The sequence below is a fragment of the Notothenia rossii genome (assembly GCF_949606895.1).
Source record: "Notothenia rossii genome assembly, chromosome: 11".
NCBI classification, from domain to species: domain Eukaryota; kingdom Metazoa; phylum Chordata; class Actinopteri; order Perciformes; family Nototheniidae; genus Notothenia; species Notothenia rossii.
This window is the reverse complement of record NC_136910.1, coordinates 5297572-5322102: the sequence shown is the minus strand read 5'-3', so window position 1 is coordinate 5322102 and position 24531 is coordinate 5297572. Positions and strand designations below refer to the sequence as shown.

At 41.2% G+C, this 24531-nt stretch overlaps 1 protein-coding gene across 1 annotated transcript in view; it reads right to left on the bottom strand.

Annotated features, from left to right (window-relative positions):
- snx29 (sorting nexin 29) overlaps positions 1-15005 on the bottom strand; it is a 106570-nt gene extending 91565 nt beyond the window's left edge. Inside the window, exon 1 of the mRNA XM_079658816.1 lies at positions 14641-15005. Coding sequence (XP_079514942.1) covers positions 14641-14698 — 58 coding nt within the window. The 5' untranslated portion in view covers positions 14699-15005. The remainder of the gene's footprint in view (positions 1-14640) is intronic.
- Positions 15006-24531: the final 9526 nt, after the last annotated feature.

Below are 24531 nucleotides of genomic sequence, written 5' to 3'. Positions count from 1 at the left end.
ACAGTTCATCCTTCTTGCAAAATCTGGGTTTGCAAAACAGATCAATCCAGATTCACCTTCACATAAACGGTCATATATTTGGTGTTGTTGTTTTTTGTTGTTTTGTTTCTTTCCGTTAACCGTCAAGTGGGAAATAAGTATTTTTTGTGTTTCTCTTAGTATCCTAAGATACTGTTATGTTTGGCTGGGAACATTTTTTTATTATAGAAGGGCAGAACATCTATTTGTATTTATTTAGTTTTTTTTAGAAAGGGGCAGGTCATATAAGATGTTATTCTTCTCCCTGCTCCTTTTCGCTCTGTTTTGGTAGAGGCGTGTTCCATTTGGTTTTGCGTACCACGAGCGGGACAAATAAAAATGAAATGAAATGAAACATAAAAGGGTTGATTGTGTCCTGCTCAAAAACCGAAGAAAGGCAGGAACAAAGAAAGCCTCACATTAGGGGAACACTTCAAACCCTCTCTGTGAAATCAAGTGAAACCTTTAATATCCTCTCCAAAGCTTAGACTGGAGATGATAATGTCAGAGGGCAGGAGGGGGGGGGGGGGCAGAGGCTGAGAGATGTGAGCGGTGCTGCTCCGTCCATTAGCAGGAGGAAACGTGGCGGTGAAATATATTTTGAAGGGTTTATTATTTCTCAATCTGCTGGTGGGCTTTGAAGAAAAACTGTAGGAGTTTTAGTTTGGAGTAGATAAGATAAGACAGACTTTAACGATCCCAATTGCATTGACTTTTGTTATTTCATCAATGCTAATGCCACATCAAAAGAAACGTGATGTGTGGGGCAGAGAGCGTCCATTAGCAGAGGAGACCCTGAACGCACCGCGGCCTGAGAACAAACACCGTCATCCTGTTAAAGTGGACCTATCATGCTATATTTGAATAACATAGTGTAGGACCATACCTATATAATGCATATTTATACTTTTCATTTTTCAAAATACCAAACAGATCATGCATTTTAGCCATTCCTCATTTCGCTCAATTTAACACTGTCTTTGCATCATGGGCTGATTCTGTGAGAACAGCACCACCTACAGGCCTGGCATACGTACTACAGCGTATCCAGCGCTTTCCAACGGCAATGTCCGTGGCAGTCTCCTCCTGATTGGTGGAGTTGGCCCAATAGCCGTAGCGCCACTTCTGTGACGTCATAGAAGTGTTCAGATCTGGATCAGTCTGTATCAGATCCGTTGCAGCCACATTTTAAGAGATTTGGGTATGGAGGAAAATAGAGAGGGTTGTGTTTTCTGACACTTGGTGGGTTCCCTGGAACACCGGGGAAACATATTCATGTAGAAAAGACGTACAAAAGTGCATTTTGCATGATAGGTCACCTTTAAATAAAACATGTGCATGGTGCCTCCACTGCATCTCATGCAGCGGAGGCACACACCCACGGCTCACTGTGAAATCGGGGCTCTTCTGAATCTCCTCTTCCATATCTGATCTGCTTATGAAATCGCAGCTAGCTCCTGGTTCCCATGCTTTGTTCTTTTTGTGCCGCTAACTTTCACCCAAACGTGTCCTTGTTTCCTCTGTTGTGAAGCATTGATTTCTTTGTATCCTTTGTTGCTTTGACTCATGTATGCAACCTTCATTCATCCTCTTCCTTCATACCTACTCTACCTTTGATACTTCCTCCCTCCTTACCCATCCCCCCCCTCCTCATTGTCTCCCTCTCATCTAAATTATTTTTTGTTCACTCTTATCAATCTTTCAGTGCCATACAGTTGAACTTGGCAGCCCTCTCTCTTTGCACGTTGGAGTCCCTCGCCGCTTCTCAAGCAAAGTGTGAGGCCAGCAACTTTACAGCAGGAATATCAATGCATAAAAACATGTTTCTCACACACACACACACACACACACACACACACACACACACACACACACACACACACACACACACACACACACACACACACACACACACACACACACACACACACACACACACACACACACACACACACACACACACACACACACACACACACACACACACACACACACACACACACACACACACACGCAGATCAAAGCAAATTGAGTTTCAAGACTCATAATCACGAGGGAAGTTTTGTTGCTACGCTAACAAAAGCCTGCATTTCCTCAATTTTTTCCAACACACACACACACACACACACACACAGAGTTAATCATGCAGTCAGGCTGTACTCGGTTGATGGGATGGCGAGGGAGCAGGCGGCTGACTGAGTTAATTAACGAGTGCTAATCAAAAGCAATCTTCTTTCACTTTCTAATCGTTCATAGCTCATTCCTGGCGTTCCCCTCCTTCAGATTACAGACGCCTTTGTGCATCAGTTCGTGTGTGTGTGCGTGCGTGTGCGTGCGTGTGCGTGTGCGTGTGTGTGTGCGTGTGTGTGTGTGTGTGTGTGTGTGTCTGTGTGTGTGTGTAAATCAAGACGACACACTGCTGTCACATGGGATTATCATTTTTGGAGTTTTCCCTTTCCTCTATTGTATGTTATTTAGGTTTGTGTGCATGTAAATGGTCTGCGAAGGCAAACATCCCTTAGTTTCTCTTTAAGTAAAAATCTTTATTTTACTAGTTCTTCTTCCACCTCTGCACACGTGAGGCAGGGAGTGTTGAAATCACTCTCCTCCTGGCTCTGATGGCTCAAATCAGGAGCTCGGTGCTGGCCTGCTGATCACAGCTGAGAACCACACACACACAGATCACACACACACACACACACACAGATCACACACACACACACACACACAGATCACACACACACACACACACAGATCACACACACACACACACACACACACACACACACACACACACACACACACACACACACACACACACACACACACACACACACACACACACACACACACACACACACACACACACACACACACACACACACACACACACGCTATTTCACACCCGTCTGCAGCCCTCTGAAGATGTCGGAGGAGGCATGAAAGACATGAAGACACCGGGGAAACACGTGTGCAGGTGTCTGACTAAGGGATCATTTCACAAAGAATACCAAGAAATGTGAAGAAATGAAAGAATTAAGGATAAAGTTTGGGACTTCAAATTTTAAATCTACATTTGAATTACAAATACAATTTATTTGTCTATTTATTCCTTTTTAAAGCTGCTTGTTTTGCACAGCCGCAGACAGATATGAGAATTAGATTCTAGTGGTGGTTGTGTTTGACTCCTTGTGTGATTCAAATTGAAGATTTCCAATAACTCCAAGGCGTTGTAAAGTCAAAAATACTTTTAAAAAGATTTATGTTTTCATATCCATGTTTTTATCTAATGAAAAAGTATGCTCCAATTCATAGTGTTTGATCCGAATTGATGATTTCCAAAAAGCGCTGGACAGTCCTGAAGTCAACTAAAATATATATTTTTTAAAAGATTGAATAATTTTCCAAAAGTCTTAACATCTTTGTATCTATTGAGATTATGCTCTGAAGCATGTTGTGGCATTTAGCATTTCAGAGACTTGGTCCTGTGGTTAAAAGAGTGTGTGTGCTTTTCCTCTTGTTTCACAAAAATGAACAATGGCGAGATATGTTAATACAATTAAGTTAAAAACAATTGTTTTAGGGTGCTATGGTAGCTCAGTGGGCAGCCCATGGGTGCGTCTCACTTTGGTTTTTCATTTCCTTGCTCCTCGGGCTCGGTATCAGCGGAAGTTGATTTGTCTACGCCATCTTGAGTAGCGCCCCGCCCCCTTACTGTGTATCGCTCACTGATTGGACGATGCAGCGCATGCACTGGTCTGGCTGCTTTCAGACGATCAGCTGTGCGGCGTCGTCACAAACGGACGTCGCTTCACGTGGCGCTCCGGAGGAAACGACGTCCCATTGCTCTTAAAACTAATTTCCCTGCTTCTCGTGGTTTCCTTGCGTCTCTCCTTGCTTCCCTGGTGGGAGGGACTAGTCGCAGGGAAACGACGCAAGTGAGGGACGAAAGGAATCCATTTAACCGAAGTGAGATGCAGCCCATGTGTAAGTCTTCATAGCAAGGGTCCAGGGGTTCGAATCCCTACACACACACACACACACACACACACACACACACACACACACACACACACACACACACACACACACACACACACACACACACACACACACACACACACACACACACACACACACACACACACACACACACACACACACACACACACACACACACACACACACACACAAAAACACACACACACACACACACACACACACACACACTTTCATTTGAAGAGTGCTCTCTGTGCTCTGTTCTTGGAAGTGTCCAGAATAGCTCGAATCAGAGCAGAACCACAGCCATGCGCCACCCATCAGGATCAAACCACGGCTCTCAGCCACAAAAAAAAAGGTGAAAAGTGCTTGAAAGCATTCCTCTGCTGCCCTCAAATATCCTTTTCCCCACCACACACAGGGTCAAATCATGTCCCAGCTCTTTGAATAGAAAATCTAAAAAGCAATTTTTTCTTCCTGGAAATGTCATGATTTTGACTTGATTACTATCTTTGACTGTAGCTGGAGCCGCTCTCAAACACAATGTCTCGTTAGCGCCAGAGCACCAGCTGATGGCCGAGATATTAAGGTGTGAAATCAGCCGTGGGCAGATGGTCAGGAATACTAATGGACAAACATTTCCTATTTACCAGAAATTCATAGTAACAAGACGAGATTAAAAGATGAATCATGCAGAAAAGAAAACACTGATGGTATTTGTTACACCCTTAATCAGAATGAGTTGATGATAACTTGGGCACAGGAGTATTGGAGTGTGTTGAAGTGTGTTCACATACAAAAACCTATATAACACACTACAGGAAAAAGCTAAAGAGCATAATAATATCCAAATGCTGGTGGAAAAAGTAATTTAAATTCATTACTCGCTTACATTTACTGCATAAAATGTAATATTATGTATATATATATTTTTTTTTGTATTATAAAAGTGATAAAAAAAATAGGAGTGTGTGTGTGTCCTAGCATTACGATCCTTGTGGGGACCTACATATGTTTACACAGTCACGTGTGGGGACTCGCCTCCCTTATGGGGACATATTGGAGGTCCCAATGAGGGGAATCATTAATTTTAGGGTGAAGACTTGGTTAGTGTTAGGCATTTGTTGGTTATGGTTAAGGTTAGGATAAGTCTCGAGGAAATGCATGTAAGTCAATGTAATGTCCCCTGAAGTGATGTATACCAGTGGCGAGCCGTCAGGACCCTCTAGGCCAGAGGTGCCCAGTACGTCGACCGCGGTCGACCGCGGGGGCAATGCTGGTAGATCGCGAGTCATTCATAAAAAAAAAAAATCCAGCTCCGTTAAAATAGACAAAACAGGTTTTGATCCCTCCTCCTTTGGCCTCCCTGCCACTTAATTCAGGAGTTTACTTGATTGACAGAAAAAGCGACCTATTGCTTTCCAGTCTGTTAACCCAGAATGCAAAGCGATACAAAATCAGTCAAGTGCCGGGAGAGACAAACAACAAAATGAGTGCGGGAACGAGCAAAAAGCTAAAGACATACCACTTCCACACAGAATGGGAGGGAGAATCTTTTTTTGTGATGTCACATTCAAAGGTTATTTGCCTTATTTGTAAAGCAAGCGTCGCTCTGCCAAAGAAAGGTATTGTGGAGAGGCATTATCGGAGTGTTCACAAGGCATATGACAGCGACTTCCCTCCGAGTAGCGAGTTGAGAAAGAGAAAGGTCATGTATTATTGCTACACAAACATTATCTCTTAGTCTTAGTGTCGCCAACTCGTTTCTAACATGCAAAAAGACAAACAAATGCGTCTATGGTCGGTGTATTTTCTATCTTTCCAATCCAGAAGAGATCTCTCTTTCCCCCGTCTGTTTGCAAGGGGGCGGGGCAGTTTACACACACGCATCTGCTACATGCAGCAACACACGGAGGAGATGGTGGAGAGAAGCGCTCCAAGGTGTGGTTACATGTTACCCGTCTTGAGGTGGACAATGCTCGTCACAAAAAGTGTTTAGCATGTAAGGGCGGTAACACGAGCAATTTGTCTAAACATTTAGCAAAAGTGCACCACATCCAGACGGAGAAATGCACCGGGTTCAACTGTCTTTCTAGTAGCCCTGTGGCCCCATCCACGAGTAACGTTTCCACGTCAGGTGTTATGTATGCTAGCAGCAACACACGGAGTTAACTACATTATACAAACATGGGTTAATGATTAGAGGTAACTGAGTTATTTATTTTGTTAAAGTTTCAGCTATTCTGTTTCCAGTTCTGTCATCACATTATTTAATACGATTTGTTAAAACATTGTTGTTTCTTTTGATGTGAAATATTATTTATTTAATTCAAATAAAAAGCAATGTTAATTTTGTTCACAATTTGTTAAGTTAATTTAATAATATATGTATTTTTGAATCAAGTATTCATCTTTATTGTCTTCATTGTTAGTTTCCACATGCCTAAAACAACCTCAAACTAAATCTAAAAGTTGATGGCTAAATAAGAGCGTTTGAGAAATTGTGCAAGGCACACAGTAGTAGTCCGAATAGTCGATTAATCGTTTCATTAATCTATAGATTAATCGATAATCAAATTAGTCGTTTGTTGCAGCCCTATTGTAGTTATCCCATGTAAAAATAAAACGTGTTATTCAGCAACCCTTGCAATTTGGGATTTTATTTTTGGTTGGTAGACCTCGGTTAGTTGGTCATTTCAAAAGTAGCTCACCAGCCAAAAAAGTGTGGGCACCCCTGCTCTAGGCCCTCTGCGAGGGCCCAAGATATTCTACAAAATAAAATGTAAAAACATTAAAAATATATATATATTTTTGTAGTTATATTTTTCATTAGTTTTACCAAAATAACTTGATTTTATTGTATTTAAAATAACATTTCCAAAGAAATAAATCCTTCGAATCTGCCTATTCAGTTTCTGTTGGAATGTGAAGGGTTAAATGAAAGAAGCTCGTCTCTGCGAGTTACTGTGAAGAGAGGAGCTGTTGGACGTCCAGGCGGTCCAGCTATGAATTCACAGAGGGCCCAGCTATAGTAACTGAACGAGAGAGTAATGTCAAATGACAGTACAATTGACCAATCATATCTTCCCTCTAAATAGAGTGGCGGAGTCCCTCCCCTTCCGGTGGACCTCCATGGGACCTTATTTCGGAAAAATAATGTATTGAAGTCAATGGGGAGAGAAAGATTATCTTTTGATCCCGTTTGAATTGTGCCACGAATTACACATATGATGTTTGTCAATTTAAAAGATAATTTTGCAAATACATTTTTTTTTTAAATGTGTCGTAAAACTGTGAAGTTACACATTTCTTTGTGTGAAGCGCTCAATGAACTACAACTCTGGTCTTGCACACGTCACCAACACCAAGATGGCCGTCACGCTGGTACATTTCACCTCTTTCTTTTAGAATGAGGCGAAAAGTATTAAAAGAGGTGAAAATCACTACAAGTCTGGGCATGTTGAGAGCTGTACATACGAAAAAGGGGAGTTAGTCGGTTCCGTAAGAGCCAGCATGCGGGACCGGCTTTACAAGGTTTCGGTGAGTAACACGAGTGTAATGTGTAACGTTAATGTCAGCTAGCTAACATTAGCTAACAAGGTACACTCTCGTGTTTTGTTTTAGTTGCTCTTCGAGAACGAGCAAGAGGTACTATTACTGGTATGATAACAACCTGGTACAAAGCACACAGGCATCTTGTTAAAGTAAGTAAGTACAGTAAGTAAATGTATTTTTAGCTATCTGGAGGGAATACATCAGTTATGACAGCGACTCTAGGATTTGTAGTCTTTCTAGTTGCGTATTTTTCATAGTCTTATATTTCAACAGTTTTAAGACAAACTTTGAATTTTTTAACATGGAAATGATTTTTTAAGATTGACAAACAACATATGTGTAATTCAAGGCACAATTCAAACGGGATCAAAAGATAAGTTTTCTCTCTCCATTGACTTCAATGTATTAACTTTTCGGAATAAGGTCCCATGATGCGGAAGTAAGTGGGCGTGACTTCGCCACTCTATGGGTGGGTGTTATTATCCCAGACTTTATGACAAGTTCTGCCCGCTGTGAAACTTTTCTTGTTTCCATAGCAACAATAACTTCCTGTCAACAGCGTTAACTCGCCTTCAAAATAAAAGCATGCCAAATTACATTTAAGACATACAACTGCAACTAAAGTAAAAAAACACAATGCAATATCCTTTTCAATTTCAAAGAACACAAATAGGGTTATTTACAGGTGTTGTTTTGTGTGGTAGAGGGTCGCTTTCATTGATGCGTTTTGCACCCCGGGCCGTTGTTTTGATACTCCGCTGAAGTATACGCTGTGACGTAATAACTCGAGGGAAGGGGTGGGGGTCAGAGGGCCTAGGTATAAAAGTCACGGCTCGCCACTGATGTATACATGGTGTGTGTGTCTGTGTGTGTGTGTGTGTGTGTGTGTGTGTGTGTGTGTGTGTGTGTGTGTGTGTGTGTGTGTGCGCGTGCGTGCGTGCGTGCGTGCGTGCGTGCGTGCGTAATTGTCCATATGCATCACTGAAACACATGCTTGTGTCTGTTCTTATGATACTGACGGCGACACATGCTCACTGTAATCCAATTTCTGTCCTCACTCTGATTATGTGAATTCAAGCTTAAGCCTTTCCTATAAATATTTATTGAATCATTCCACTACACATAATCCGAATATTGATCCTCTTCCTCCACCGACATGAGCACCATCACGTCTCTTTGGCAGCGCTCAGTGCAGCAGCTGTACTCTGTAACCTCGCAGAGACTTTATGTAACGCTGAGAGGTGCGAGGGCCGAACTGAAGGCTGAGCACTTCAGATCGGAGCAGATGATGAAAGGAAACTTTAATAATCCCTGTGGGGAAACTGGGTCACAGCCGAAGGGAAGACAAGAAGGGAGAATATGGAGATAAAACATGTAATTACAACCAGAAAACTGTATCGAGGGTAAAACACAGGATTACATGTAACGGGATTACGCTATCAGGGGTACGAATGGGTATCGTCTGAAATGTAACGATCCGATTCTGCTTATCGATTCCGGTTCTTATCGTTTCCCCGTTTTGATTACAACATTTTAAAAGAAAGAGGTCAAACGTTTAGATAACAAAAATATCTTTATTCTTTTAAGCTTTAACTGACATTTTTACAAATAAAAAATAAACATGCAATACAAATGTATTACACAATAGCTGTGCTTTATTTTAACTGAGCTATGCCTGAAGCAAGCTATTAACAGGCGGCATTACACTGTGCCTTGTCTTTTTCTTTTTTTGTGTAGTGGAGCCTCACTTCAGAGCGTTTACCGCGACCCATCTTTGGTGATGTGAAGTGACTGAGCTCGTGAACTGTCTACGGGAGGGTGGGGGAGCCTCGCTGCGGGGCAACTGTGGACCTCTGTCGCCGCAATTTATATGATGTCGTTTAAAGAAATTAAGGGCGGTGCCGGCCGTCAACGAACGGCCCGCTGACGACCGGCCGTTCTGTGATTCTCCAGAACACACAGATGGCCAGTCTGTCGTTACCCTGTATTCCACCGGGTTGCCGCGGCGCAGACGGACCCGTGGAATACAGGGTCTACCGCGTTTAGGAACCGTTAAGCAGAACCGAAATTGTGTATTTTGTAACACCCGGCATTTTCTTATCGGTTCTCATCTGGCACCAAGTTTCGGTTCCCAACTCTACTCAGGAGACACAAAAACGTAACTGTATTCCTGTACAGTTACTTAAGAAAGAGACAGATTTCTGTACGCTAGTAGGATTACAATGTTACTAAACAAATGGGAAAGGGCATTTAATGTTTGTTGTGTGGGTGTCTGATATTATTATTATTTCTATATGATCTAAATTCAAAGGGCCACATATTTTATTGATATCTGCCCAAAAGTGAGATTTTTTTGGGCAGAAACTTCCCATGTGGTCCTAATCCTCTTCTGTACAACAATCATACAAATGGTGGTAACTAAAAATCAAAGAAGACATGTTCATTCAAGATTCAACCGATTAAAGATTCAAATGTGTTACATATTGTGTGTGCATGTAAATGATCTGCAAAGACTCAAATCATAAAGTTCCCTCTCACACAATGAGCATAACAAATACTCAGGAGGAAAGAAACACTGTGGGGGGGTTTGTAATTAAATCTGGGTTTTAAAGTCTCCACCTTGAGCACAGCATGCCCTTTTCAACAAACAGGTAACAGTTAGTAACGCAGCTTTAAGAGATTATCGCTTCTTATCCTGGCACAAAGTCGGGTTAGAATGTATTTCATCTGCGTGCATTAAGAAGATTTATGTCCCGCTAACGCTTTGCTTCATTTGTTTTGTTGCCTTTCTACCTTCTGTCAGAGTATCCTAAAGCGTCCGTCTCTGCAAACTGAAGGGGGGGGGGGGGGGGGGGGGGGGAGACGTGTGATCAGGTGTGTGTTTTGAGGAGGAGGAGAAAACCTAATTATTCCTTTGATCAAAGCAATTATTGGAGGGATAAAAAAAGAGGCTCTGACCTAAAAACGTCTCAGCCGGAAAAGCTCCACAGCTCAATCTGCTGCAACATGAATGGAGTTATCAAACACTCGCCTGTATGTTCATGCGCGACACATTTAGCAGGATAATGCAAAACGTGAAGCACTGTACTTAAACTCACCAATTGATTACAAAGTGACTCACAACATGTGCCATTTGAAGTGGTTTAAAAAGCACTTACATTTAGTTATGCATGAAGTATTATAAGCACATAAACGTAGCTGACATTCTCCTGGTGTTGATAGCGAAGGGGGAATCTTCAGCTTTCAAATGTACAGTAAGTCATTTGTTATTCATACAGAGACACCTCATGCATGTTAACGTCCTTACTGTGCGGCGATGATTTACACTAGGGAAATATACTCTGCAGTGTTACACAGGTGCCGCTTCAAGTTTCAGGAGTTTTGTTCCAGTTGGATTTATGTATTAGGTCGTTATTGTGTACAAACTATAGAAGAATTCAGTTTTTTTTCCATATATTTTCATTTAAATACCTCCCACACAGGAGTGTTCTTCACTTTATTTGACACCAGGTTGGAGAGGAGGTAGAAAAACCAAAATGTTTAAGTTTCAACACTTGGTTATTGTGTCGTTTTCTAAGTTTTGTTTGATATTGAAATGCATTCTCGTTGTCTTGTTTTACTTCCTGTTGTGTTTAGCTTTCCCGCCTTATTGTCTGACTGTGATCACCTGCTGCTGCCTTTGTGTTTTTGCTTGCTTTCTCCAGCTGTGTCTTGTCTCTGAGGTTAGTGTGTGTGTATGCCTGACTTCCCTTGTGTTATCTGTCAGTTCATCTTCAATGTTCCCACGGTTTGATTTCGGTCTGTTGCGGTTCCCTGGGTGCGTCTCACTTCGGTTATTTTTCATTTCCTCGCTCCTCGGGCTCGGTATCAGCGGAAGTTGATTTGTCTGCGCCATCTTGAGTAGCGTCCCAGTGGCCTTATTTGTGCCGGAGGACCGAGGATCGAGGAGCAATAACGCAGAACTGATCATCGAGGAACCACCAGACCATCCTCCGGTGAAATCCTCAGACACTCGCCCCGCCCCCTTACTGTGTATCGCTCACTGATTGGACGATGCAGCGCATGCACTGATCTGGCTGCTGTCGGACGACCAGCTGTGCGGCGTCATCACAAACGAATTTCCCTGCTTCTCGTGGTTTCCTTGCGTCTCTCCTTCCCTGGTGGGAGGGACTAGACGCAGGGAAACAACTCAAGTGAGGGACGCAAAGAATCCATTTAACCGAAGTGAGATGCACCTCCAGTCTCCGTCTTAGTCTTCCTTGTGTTCCCTCCAGTCTTTCCAGTTTGTAGTTTGTTTAGTTTTGCTACTTTCCTTTTGCTTTACCTTGCCTGCTCCTTTAGTGTTTGTACCAGCTTTAATTTTTATTTTTGTATACCTGCCTTCCCCTCTTTCATCCTGCATTTGGGTCCTGATTTCTGTACCCCTGTGATATATTGTCAATTTTTATTGGAGGTGAAAATGAAAACACGTACTTTTGTGTTATGTAGAGCGGAAATGTTCAACTTGCTCAACTTAGCACAATGAACAACAATACAAACCTTAACCAACACTGGTGAGAGAGACACACCAGAGAAAAATTAGGAAGTCATCTACTGACATATTGTAATAATGTTGTCCCACATTTAGAAAACCTGCGGTCATATGTCAGGCAACCAAATAACAAGCATTCAATAATTAAACTGATGTGGCTTCATTAGCATAGAGACAATGCTTGTTAGTTTAAAGGGGATGTTAAAACAGCTGTGTCTGTTATTTCCTGTGCGAGTCCACACACCTGATCAATAATGAAAGAAATTGTTAGTTGCAGCTCGACACCGCTCCAACATGAATACATAACAAATGCATCTGTAGCGAGAAGGAGAGCGGCTTTTCATATTTTTCTGTAAAGCTGTGCACTTCTCCCGTGAATAACAAAAGACAGAGGGGCGCACCCGGAAGTTTTCTTTAAAAAAAACAATCAGGCAACATGAAACGTATTGGGTGAATCAGGTTAGAAAGTAGAGTTGTTTTCCGAGAGACTTCAGTCAGTCTGGACCTCTCTCTGTTCTGACAGGAGACATGAAGCCAGATGTCTGCACAACAACAGAACTTTTTAGACAATCTGTGAGAACAGGCCCGGTGAAGTTTACTCTTCAAAGCGTTTACTTCTTAAGATTAAAGAAATCCTTGTAGCATTTCACAAAAGAAGCTTTAAGCTGATTTGTCTTTTGTTATTTTATGTAACTTCTGAACTAAACCTGAATCTCCAATGTGTGACTCCAGTACATGGACCATCAGAAGTGTTTCAATAAATAAATCATCAACTCATTATTCCAAGTTCCTTCACATTTCACATTTGTATAAGCGATTTAATCACATATACAAAAACGTATTATTAAATCTGTTTTTTTTGTTTAATGGACCACTTTTTAACCATGGGCTATTGTTTCCCCTGTATGTGACGCAGCTTCACATTTTTCTTCATATTAATGTGTGATATTTGAATGAAAGCATATTGAATTATTAATATAAAAGTTATGATTCTCTCTCTCTCTCTCTCTCTCTCTCTCTCTCTCTCTCTCTCTCTCTCTCTCTCTCTCTCTCTCTCTCTCTCTCTCTCTCTCTCTCTCTCTCTCTCTCTCTCTCTCTCTCTCTCAAAACATGCAGTGCAGCAGCTTTGCTAATTGACTGCCATTTTAGAAAGTCGATCTAATTGCTTTTTGGTTATTGTGTTAATAGTGTGTGTTCTGTTAAAGGGCACCTGCACTGCTAACATCAAACTTAATGATGCGGACCATTTGTTCTCCGTTCGGAGCCGCCCACTGAACCACCCACCATTTAGCAATGAAGACTAATGAGAAGAGGTTAAAGGGGTCACATTAACAACCTGCATTAGAAAACTCCTCTGAACAAAAAACACATCTTAACCACAGTTACAGGGCGAGTACACGATGCAAGTGGAGTCTGGAAAACTTCAAATGCAAAAATAAGGGCGGGAAAGGTTAATGGAGGCCAATCCAACCTCTCAAAAAGTCATGTCAAGGTGCCCTTAGTGCCAGAAATTGAAAGCATCATTGAGTAAAAGCTGTGCAGCTTACGAAAAAAAGAGCTGTCTGTGCGCAGCCGACCTTCCCTTGAGAAATAAAGGTTAAAATTCTTGTGAGCTTTGTTCTCACAATAACATCACGTCTCAGTAATACTGAGCGGATAGAACATGCCATACATCACCATGGCAGAGGGAAATGTAACTATGCAGCTGACATTTACAGGTGTATAACGGCTGAGTTCCTCGCGTACATTAAGGGTAACAAATGAACACGTCTGTCTGCATGGATCGCTGCCCAAACATACATGGAGTAAACAGCATCTCACACACTGCCGGTCTGACAGGAAATACAATCAGAATACATTTACCACACCAGGAAATGTTGGCGAAAAATAATGAGTAATGTTACAGAGACTGACAGACTGTTATATTGGAACAACCGGGATACATATATGAATCTATTGCAGAGGTGAATACAGCAAGGTATTGTGGTAGCCAATAAGTAGATCAAATCAACTCAAATTTGGAATGATGAATCATAGAAAGTGACCCTTAATATGCTTTTTGGGGGTTTCCCTTTCCTGTAGTGTGTCCTATGGGTTTTAATGCATGTAAATGGTCTGCAAAGGCTAAAATAAAAGATTTTCCTACCTGCCTGAAGCACCTCCTTGGACTCCTTTGTTTACTTCCATAATGATATCACAATGTAACACTTGCGCTTCTATTGGCTAGCGTTCCAATACAGTGTACATGATAGGTTAAGGCAGGGGTGCCCAACCAGTCGATCGCGATCGACCGAGAGTTTCCCAGTCGATTGCGAGATGTGTCTAAAGATAGAGCAACAATATTCTGTTGTATCGTTAATGTCCTATAAGATAATCTTCCTGTGACAGAATAATGCACTTGAACGCATCCAAGCTTTGTGATTGGCCGGCGTGATCACATGTGTTGGGGCGTGGCTGGTGGGCAGTGAGGGGGACTAGTTCGCTGACGTTGTCCGTGTCATCCATTGACTGTTGTTCAAGTAGAAGTGTGTATTTACCTCGTAGTAGTACCTCTTTATTTGGACTGGTAGATCTCGGGGGTAAGGGGTGGGACATCTCTTAGCGGTTGACCAATCACAACAGAGCCGGCCAACTAACCAATCAGAGCAGACTGGGCTAGCAATTTCTTACGATCCTATAAGAAAAAAGGTTGCACCTCAAATTGTGAAATCATTTGGATAATTACTTATTTTTCACATTTTCTGGGTTTCTGTTTTGTTCCTTAGTTTTCGATATCAACTGAACTGCATCATCCAGTCTCAGACACTAAATCCTCCCTATATGAAGTCTATACATGCTTCTACTGTACAGCACACACCAGATGTCTTTATTAAAACCCTCAAAGTGCTGCTCATCCTCCTCCTGCTGCTGATCCATAATGGATGAGGAGGATGGCACTGGCTCCATGAGAGCCTGGGGAACAAAAGGCAGCCTTAATTGAGGGATCCAAAGTAAAGAGGACAGAAGACAGAGGTGGCAGAGCCGACAGATTCTCAGCAAACTGAGAGCAAGAGTCGATGACGGCCATTAACGTACAACCCGGTGACCTTAGCAACAGGTTGGGATCGCTTTTTATTTCCTCTCTTCCCACTTCTTCTCCGGCATCATTAGTTCAAGCCTTTGTCAAATCAATGATCTGGTGAGATGTTTCTCGCCGGCTCGAGGTCAGAGCGGAGCAACATGTCTCTCTCAAAGTACTTCATAGTTTACATCTAATTCCCTCGCAGGCCATTACAGTAACTCTGCATTACGGAGGCCTGTCAGCGGCCGCCTGCCTCTCCTCTCAACGTTACAGACGCCATGCTGGAGGCCATGGACACACTGCCATCTATGGGTGAGAGATACAGATCAGGAGAGGGAAAGGGCCTGCTCCACTTAGGATCCAGGATTGTCAGATGGGCAGTGACAGCGGAGTAATAGAAGTCTTAAGATTCTCCCACAGTAAAATGTACAAAAATCTTACAACAGAAACGAGTAAAAAAATGTGCAAAATGTATCAAATAAAATAAAAATACATTTCACTAAAAATACAAAATAGAAGAAAAAAAGTCAAAATAAAATACAAATTGTAGTTTCCTTTATTTTCTTATTAAAAAAATAACAAATAGATAAAGGAAAATAAATAAATAAAAACAAAAAAAAGTGCAAAAGCAGTGGGGGAATCTACTAAAATATTGTACTTAAGAATACTTTTAAGGTACTAGCACTGAGTTTTTTTATTTGATTCTACGTTATACTTCTACTCCAGTAATACAATGAACATAACATATAATATAGGGTTAATATATTCTGCAGAAGTATACAAAATAGCTCCACCTTTATCAGTTTACACATGAATGCATCGATAATCAAAATCCAGGAATGTTATATAATTTAGAAATAGGCCATTATGCAAAACAACTACTTTTACTGTTGGTACTTTAAATATTTTTTGCTGCCAATACTTTGACTTAAGATCTGAGTAGTTCCTCTAATGAAAAGCCTCACCATCTTGTCCATCCACATCCAGTGCTGGGGGTCACATTGGATTCAAGCATTCATTCTGTGTGTTTTTGTTTATTAAGCAAAGTAGATATTATTAGTCCAACGCAGAGAAAAAAGTTGTTTAGTCACTAAAAATGTGGATTAAAGATTCTGCGTTTTTCTTTTCTGTTGAGGATTTGTGTCCTACGTCATCTATTGATTGAACATAACAATAAAATCTGCTGCGACGGCGTGCGACAATCTCCAGCCAAATCAAAACTAAAGGAATAATCCATCCAATAATCCCAAACACTGTTTAATTGAGGCTTCATTAAATAAATAGCTGACAGGACTTTCATTACATGGAGATATTTCACAACTGCTGATTCTGGAGCTCCTGGGGACTGATGGCCTCTGTGTTGGTCTGTTAAGGTCATTATACATTATATATGCTGAATATATTAATTATATTATTCAGATCCTAGTTGCTGTTCTTTGAGACACTCACGCCAAGGTATCCTCGCTCCGAATTAAATATGTTTTAATGCAGGGGAACAGAACGATTGTATTCTTACCTCGCCATGTTTTCAGTTCGATTTGTTGGTTTGTCTGATTGCCATTAAGATTTTAAAAAAAAGACTACTGCTTTAAATTTCTTGAAACTCGGTTAAAGGGTGTATCATGTGCTAAAGAAGAATTCATAATAGTTTCGATCAAATCTGAACCAATCCAACAGACACACGGCAGAGGTCTGCGCTCTCTATAGATTATTCCATGAATTATCCTTTCTCGTCAAAACCTGGCAACTACATTACCCACAATGCAATTCAACGGCCATCAGTTTTTGTCAGGAAGTTGTGGTCTGTGATTCAATCAGTAACCAAAACAAAGATGAGGAGCTTTTTTCATTTCTTTTTCAAACTGTAGTCTTGAGTGAACTTTGGGATTTTAGCCTTTGCAGACCATTGACATGCACAAAGACCCATATAACACACAGAAGGAAAGAGAAACCCCCCCCAAAAAAGCACATTAGGGCCTCGTCTACAAAAGTTAAGGGTGGTTCAACATTTGATTTCTCTAAAGTAGAACAGGTCACCCCCCTCCAGCACATAAGCAACATCTCAATGCTGAAACTCTGAAGTTACTCAATGCCATCCACACTGAACCCCGGACGTACGAGAGGATGTTTAACGTCTCATCAACAAAAGTTCAACAACTTCAACTTCATAAACAAACACTACTGACTGCATATGTTACTTAATCAATACGAGAGCCAATTACGGCGGAGATGAGGGCGCACTACACGCTGAAGTTCAGACGTGGCTAATCACTGGAGGTGATTCTAGGTTTTTCAATCAGCACCACCTGCTCCTCAAAAACAACTGCGCCCTGTTTTTGTTTTTCTAAACTTCACCTCAGAAGCCCCCACAAACCAGAGGTGGGAAGTAGTGGAGTACAAACACTTTGTTACTGTACTTAAGTACATGTTTCTGGTTTCAGTACTTTACTCCACTACTTATTTTTCTGATGACTTTTTACTTTGACTTCTTACATATTGAACACAAATACCTGTACTTTCTACTTCTTACATGTTGAACTCAAATACCTGTACTTTCTACTTCTCACATGTTGAACTCAAATACCTGTACTTTCTACTTCTTACATGTTGAACTCAAATACCTGTACTTTCTACTTCTTACATGTTGAACACAAATACCTGTACTTTCTACTTCTCACATGTTGAACACAAATACCTGTACTTTCTACTTCTTACATGTTGAACACAAATACCTGTACTTACTACTTCTCTCATTTTCCAAACAGGCTGGTTCCTTTAGTTTGAATGTGTGTTTGGTGGCGTGATCATTATTATTTAGAGTCATTGCGTGCCTATTGATTTGAACACGATCCGTGTATCCATCATTTCCTGGTCTTCTCTAAAGAAGAGGGACCAATGAAAACGTTGTCATGTTGCCGTTGTTCAGCATGGAAACATTCATTAGCTAACAATGACATCATTGTTCTATTAATATAAAGGGAGGTCAGGTACTCTTTAAAACAGCTGCTAGTTATGGGTACTTTTTACTGAAGTACATTTCAAAGCCTCTTTACTTTGACTTGAGTAAAGAAGTTTAGTCAGTACTTCTACTTTCACCAGAGTATTTTTAAACACGAGTATCTGTACTTCTACTTGAGTGAAGGATGTGTGCACTTTTGCCATCTCTGCCACAAACAGACTCAGTGTTGAAAGGCGGCCTTTAATCACGCCGACTTGTCTGCAGACAACGGAGCTTTCTCTTCATCTCGAGCCTAATCAGCAGCGTCGTTCTGCAGTAAACAGGAAGAAGGGATAAAAAGTGACCCGTGCTGCTGTGCTGATGCGAGGAATCTGCATTAACGCTCGTGATTTACACAAACACAAAACAGATCAGCTGGCATATGCAAAACACACACAGTCATTAAGCAGCAATCTTTCCAGGAAGTACTCTGCAACGTCTCTGATGTCAACAACAACATCCTGACACGTCGTTCCATATTCATATTTACACAACGAGGAAGAAGAGACGGTACTTCAGAAGCTTTTCACACGCAGGAGGATGAAAGGAAAAAAAACAAAGTGTACTTTTGTGTTTTTTTCCCAACGAATACCTCCATTATTTTTCTCAGCAGCTCCAAACACGCGTCTATATCTTTCTATAGGTGGTCAAAGGTCCAGAAAGATGATCAAATATACATACAGCGTCTTATTCTAACTCTGAAGATGAGAAGGAGGAGATTGCACGAGGCTCGGTGCCAGAGTTAAATATTTCAATCACAGTTTGAGTCGCAATGGAAATGCTTTTGATCCAGGCTTTCGCAAAACAAGCATTTCTTTGAGTTGGCTGAAGCACAGTAGGATTTACCGAGGTCCAAAAAACGCCCTGAAACTAAAATAAAAAACTTCTCTCACAAAGTGGATTCCCTTCCAAGTCTTCATTATGTTGTGGAAACGCTATTTCTTCATCTTTCAGGGGTTTTGTTCTCATTCCAAGATAAAAGATGCCATGGGTTTCGCATGTGAAGTGCTGCAAATGGTAATTATCGAGAGCTCAATTTCATCAGCACAGTTTTCTAATTGAAGTGGCAGTAGAGTATAGAGGATAACTCCATTAGGAAGCTTTTGGTTTTGAATTCAGTGAAATCTTGCATTAAAGGTGACCTATCATGCAAAATGCACTTGTGCACGTCTTTTCTACATGAATACGTGTTCCCGGTATTCCAGGGAACTCACCAAGTGTCAGAAAACACAACCCTCTCTATTTTCCTCCATACCCAAATCTCTTAAAAAGGGGCTGCAACGGATCTGATACAGACTGATCCAGATTTGAACACTTCTATGACGTCACAGAAGTGGCGCTACGGCTATTGGGCAAACTCCACCAATCAGGAGGAGACAGCCACGGACATTGCGGTTGGAAAGCGCTGGAGACGCTGTAGTACATATGCCAGGCCTGTAGATGGTGCTGTTCTCACAGAATCAGCCCATGATGCAAAGACAGTGTTAAATTGAGTGAAATGAGGAATGGCTAAAATGCATGATCTGTTTGGTATTTAGAAAAATAAAAAGTATAAATATGCCTTATATAGGTATGGTCCTACACTATATTATTCAAATATAGCATGATAGGTCCACTTTAATGAACCCAAAGCGTCTACTTCTGAGGTGGTTTCAAATTGGGAAAGCCTGAAGAAATTACATACGAGGAAGAGGGACCTCCTGCGGGGCTTTCTTCAGAGTCTATATACTGAAGAAATAGTCTACATTTTTTGGAGATACACTTAATCATCCACTAGTTCTGAGAAAATGTTGATACCGTTGTCATATCCATATACCAAATCACTACATTTGAATCTAGAGCTAGCGTCTAATTGGCTTAGTTTAAGATAGACATTAAAACAGGAAGGAACAGTCTGGCTCAGTCAAGAAAATACACCTATCAGCACATAGAGCCAACTACCTTCATACAATGATTACAATGCAATACATCATATACAATGATTTGTATGCATTGTATGAGGACAAGTAAGACAATATTTTGTGTGCATTTTAACTACGAACGTCGACAGGTGCCGCTGCGTGAGCCACTTAAGTGAACAAATCTACTTGGTTAGGTTTAAAAAGAGATTGTGGTTTAGGTGCCAATGAGTATGTTACTTACTCATGTCACATTTGAATATGCAAGTTACCAAACAAAAACAAATTATAGTTTCCTTCTTTAGTTTTAAACTGTGCACAAACAGAGATCCCCTCTCAGAAAGTCGTGCTAAGCTAATCGTCTGTGGGCCGTAACTTCATCTGATCTAATGGATAGATATGAGAGTAGTATCTCCTCATTTGAATCTCAGCAAGAAAGCATAAATGTGTTTCGCCCAAATATTGTATTCCTATCCTAATCTTAGTTTAATCTGACAGCTGTTGACACTAATGACCACAACATCAGGGATTATTCAGATTTGAACTACAGAGTTGGTCCATTGGAAACCCAGACTGTACACGGTTTGAATATCTATGCTTATTTTAAGGCTGTTTTATATATCAATCTGTTAACCACTTATATAATGCAACTATGAAGCCAGAAAACGATTGTTTGCATGTAAATGTTAACACAGATGAGGTAAGATAAGACCAAGATGTGAATGGGAATTACATTTTGGAAACACAAACCAGAGAGTACACAGATTTGATTGTCATGCTAATCAAGATCATCTCAAAAAAGCCCCAAATCTCTAAACCAGTTGATCTAAACTAATATCATAATCAGACGTGAGCCAAAGCAACAAATTATATTTATCTGAATCACATTCACAGCAGAATCAGAGGCACGATTACAGCGGCTCAGATGAATCATGTCGGCCGTGCAAAACCAAAGAAACTTGGCTGTTCATTTTGTAAAGATTTGACAAATATATAATGTTTACTTCTCTCTGAAGAGCATCATTTCTATCCGATAAATCTACTGCGCGCTGGTATTCAAAACATGGAGGGTGCATTAACGCCCGTATTTCATTTATTCTTGAGCCTGCAGATTTAAATCTAAACACGCTTGACATAAGCACAAGATAAACTAGATGTTAAAGACTCATCTCCACAGCTGCAGAATAAGCTTCTCTGTTGAAAACCCATATCACCTCTTCATCAGTATTCTGGTGTAAAGGTGTACAGCTGGTTGCAAAGACAGGTAAAGCCTCTCCTGTCCCAAAGGAGGACAAATAAATGAGAAGAAGAGCTCTTAGTGTAGTTGCCAGCTCAGAGAGTCCTGTTGTGAACCCAGAAATGTTGAGTACACCAAAGTTTAATGTTTAGTACAAGTCCCCAGCACGTAGACACTGCCAGATGCTAACTTGCTTATGTCGGGCAGTTAGCACAATTAGCATAAGGTGCGCTAATTAGCATGAATGACCATTACTGTATAGCCGATAGTTAAAAAATGGCTTGGCCGATTGAGAGAGGTTTTGGAGGTTTTTGGGGATGCAGAGTAATTTCTGTCATTTCATCAATAATGGCAGTTCTAACCAGAACATTTCCATATCTGTCCTCCCTGTGGACTGATTTCGATTTTCTTTTTGGGTCGAATTGAAGATTTCTTAAAACCCACCTCTTCTCCTTAGCGTATTAACCTATTTTAGAGCGTTACTTTTATTGCTTTTAAATTGTCTATCGTTTTTACTTGTACTTGTTTTATGGTGTGTGTGAGCTGAGCTGTGTGAGTTTTATTTTTTGTTTTGTTTAGTTGACTGTACAGCACTTTGGTCTGGAGGTTTAAAGTGCTCTATGAATAAAGCTATATTGCATTGTACATAGGGGACCATTTGGATTGGACAGGCTATCTATTTATTTGAAAAACGAATTGGCCACAGTCGAGGCAATCGTTTAAATGTTGTCCTCTGTAAATCCAGTGGTCGCAACACTGCCCATGGGAGTCAAAATCCACCCCCAGAGAGTACAAATATGGCCGCTGTCGGATTGAAACTGAAAATGTATACCCTGTAAATTACATTATTTGTTAGACGCTTTTATCCAAAGCGACTGACATACATTCAATACTGTGGGCAATCCCCACAGGAGCAATTTGGGGTGAAGGGTCTCAGGGACACAACGACATGCTGACTGCAGTGGGACTCGAACTTGCTATCCTCTGATTCGATGATCAGCGCACTAACCCACTGAGCCACAGCCGAAATGTCCGAAATGGACTCAGAATCCGCAAGATCCCCCAAAACCACTCCTTAATTACCCAAATCGGAGTTTGAATGGCGATATTACACACTAACGCAACTTATGCTAATTGTGCAAATTGCCCAATATGTGCAAGTTAGCATCCGGCAGTTTCTATGTGCTGTGGACCCGTACTGTACATTTATATCATAAAAAACATTGGTCTACTCAACATTTCTTGGTTCACTAAGCTGGCAACTAGACTATCTCCTTATCCTCTGCACAGGTATTTGACAAATACCAAAGTAGTGACTTGAATAAGCAGCATCTTTCTACACAGACCCTCATCCTCCGAGCATACTGAAGAACCGTGAGGTGTCAGTACTACTTTCATGCCTTTGAAAAACATTTGTATTCAATATTTTATTCCACACACTTCTTATGTTTTCGTGCTGCAAGCTGGAATTATATTTCAGGATCAAACTGGGGATTATATATTTATTAGATGTATTGAATGGTTTTATGACTGCAGAGCTCCAGGTCTGTTGACAATGATTAATAGCAACAAATTAATTCACGCTTACGGGAAACACGGCAACATCAAACAGTCCAACAAGTCTTCAATTTAATTGAAAAGTCCATTTAAAGTGGTTGAGCTTTCTTTAGGTACCAGGGTATATGCAGGAATCCTGAAGTCAAATTTAATACCTTTTAAGACCTTTTTTAAGACCCTCTCAATACATTTTAAGACCTCATCGCAACTTTGAGTTCTAACCGGTTACATTGGCAACACACTTTACCTCACATTTACTATATTGATTGTAAGATAGCAAAACTAAACAGAGTGCAGACAGACTACTGAAGCCTTCTCTCCACATGAACTTCAACCTCAAGGTCAGGTTTAATGCAGTATGCTGCTTTGTTGCTTCTGTACTCTGTGCTCTTTCATTCCAGTAAAACTCGTCAGAAAACATTAGAAACCAGTATTTGACCAATAAACAAAACAATTGACAAAACTTTGAACTATGAAATATGTTAAACTTTGGTGAGCTTCAGTGGGGTAATGCCATATAGGAGCTCCCTCACAAATACCCAGGGGTTAAATTGGGCTGGGGCTGTCCGGGGCTAAGCCCTGGCACATAAGACGATGCTCTGACGTCATCACCCTCACACATTTGTCATATGTTTACAAAAAAGGATATATATGTTATGATTTTTTTCGTTCTTAATATAGACTATATTTAGGGTCGATATGTGTTGACTTTACTTTAAAATAGCAGATCTCTGTGATCGTATATAGTTTGGCTTAGACCCCGGCCCCACACGGTAAAACGCATACGCAAGCGCAAAAAAGGCTTCCTTTCACACGCATTCGATTCATCGATTCACACTAGACCGCTGCAAATGCTGGAAACGATGTAGTACATATGTCATGCCTGTAAGTGGCGCTGCTGCCGCCCGAAATACACCAAAAGCAGCAAAGAAGAACCCGGAGCATGGTTGCCATGGTTGCCCTTCTGTTTATTCTCCTCGGTGAACGGCGTGTTCTCCTGCTGTATCTCTCAGGTAGTCCACCAGCAGATGAAAAACACCCACCTCTCCGCCTTTTCCAAGGAACGAGGGGACCGTGCGGCAGTTTCCGTAAAAAAAATGTTCCGCCGGTCAACATGTCCGTTAAAGTTTAAATCTTCCGTACAAAATTAGGAAAGTGCCGGTCAGAGGTCTTCTTTGTTATTTATTGAGCTTTAAAACAAATTGATAACGACTCTGTTCTCTGTATAATAATATAATAATATTTAATAAACGGTGACTGCCTCTCTTTTCCTCCCCCTCTTCTGACAGCCCAGCAGCAGCAGGAGACGTGGGGAGAGGGAGGCGGGCTCTTTCATCGTTATCAGAAAATGATCATATAGGGCACACACGGAGCCGTTGGACCCCCAGAGCGTTGCGTATGCCGGTCTTCCCACCTTGGGACCCGTTACCGTAGTCGTTTATTCCCCCCCCCCCCCCACACACACAGAGCGGAGCAAGGCAACGAAACTTAAAATAATAAGCAGCATTTTACGGCGCGCTATGCATGGGGCCGCCTTGTGGGGTTTCCCGACATGTCGTTTCAGTAAATTAAAGGGTGTTTCATGTTGTCGTTGCTGTGGGACTTCTTAATACCTTGGAAAATGCCATTTAATACTTTTTAATACTTTTTAAAAGCCTTAATTTTCGCTAAATTGAT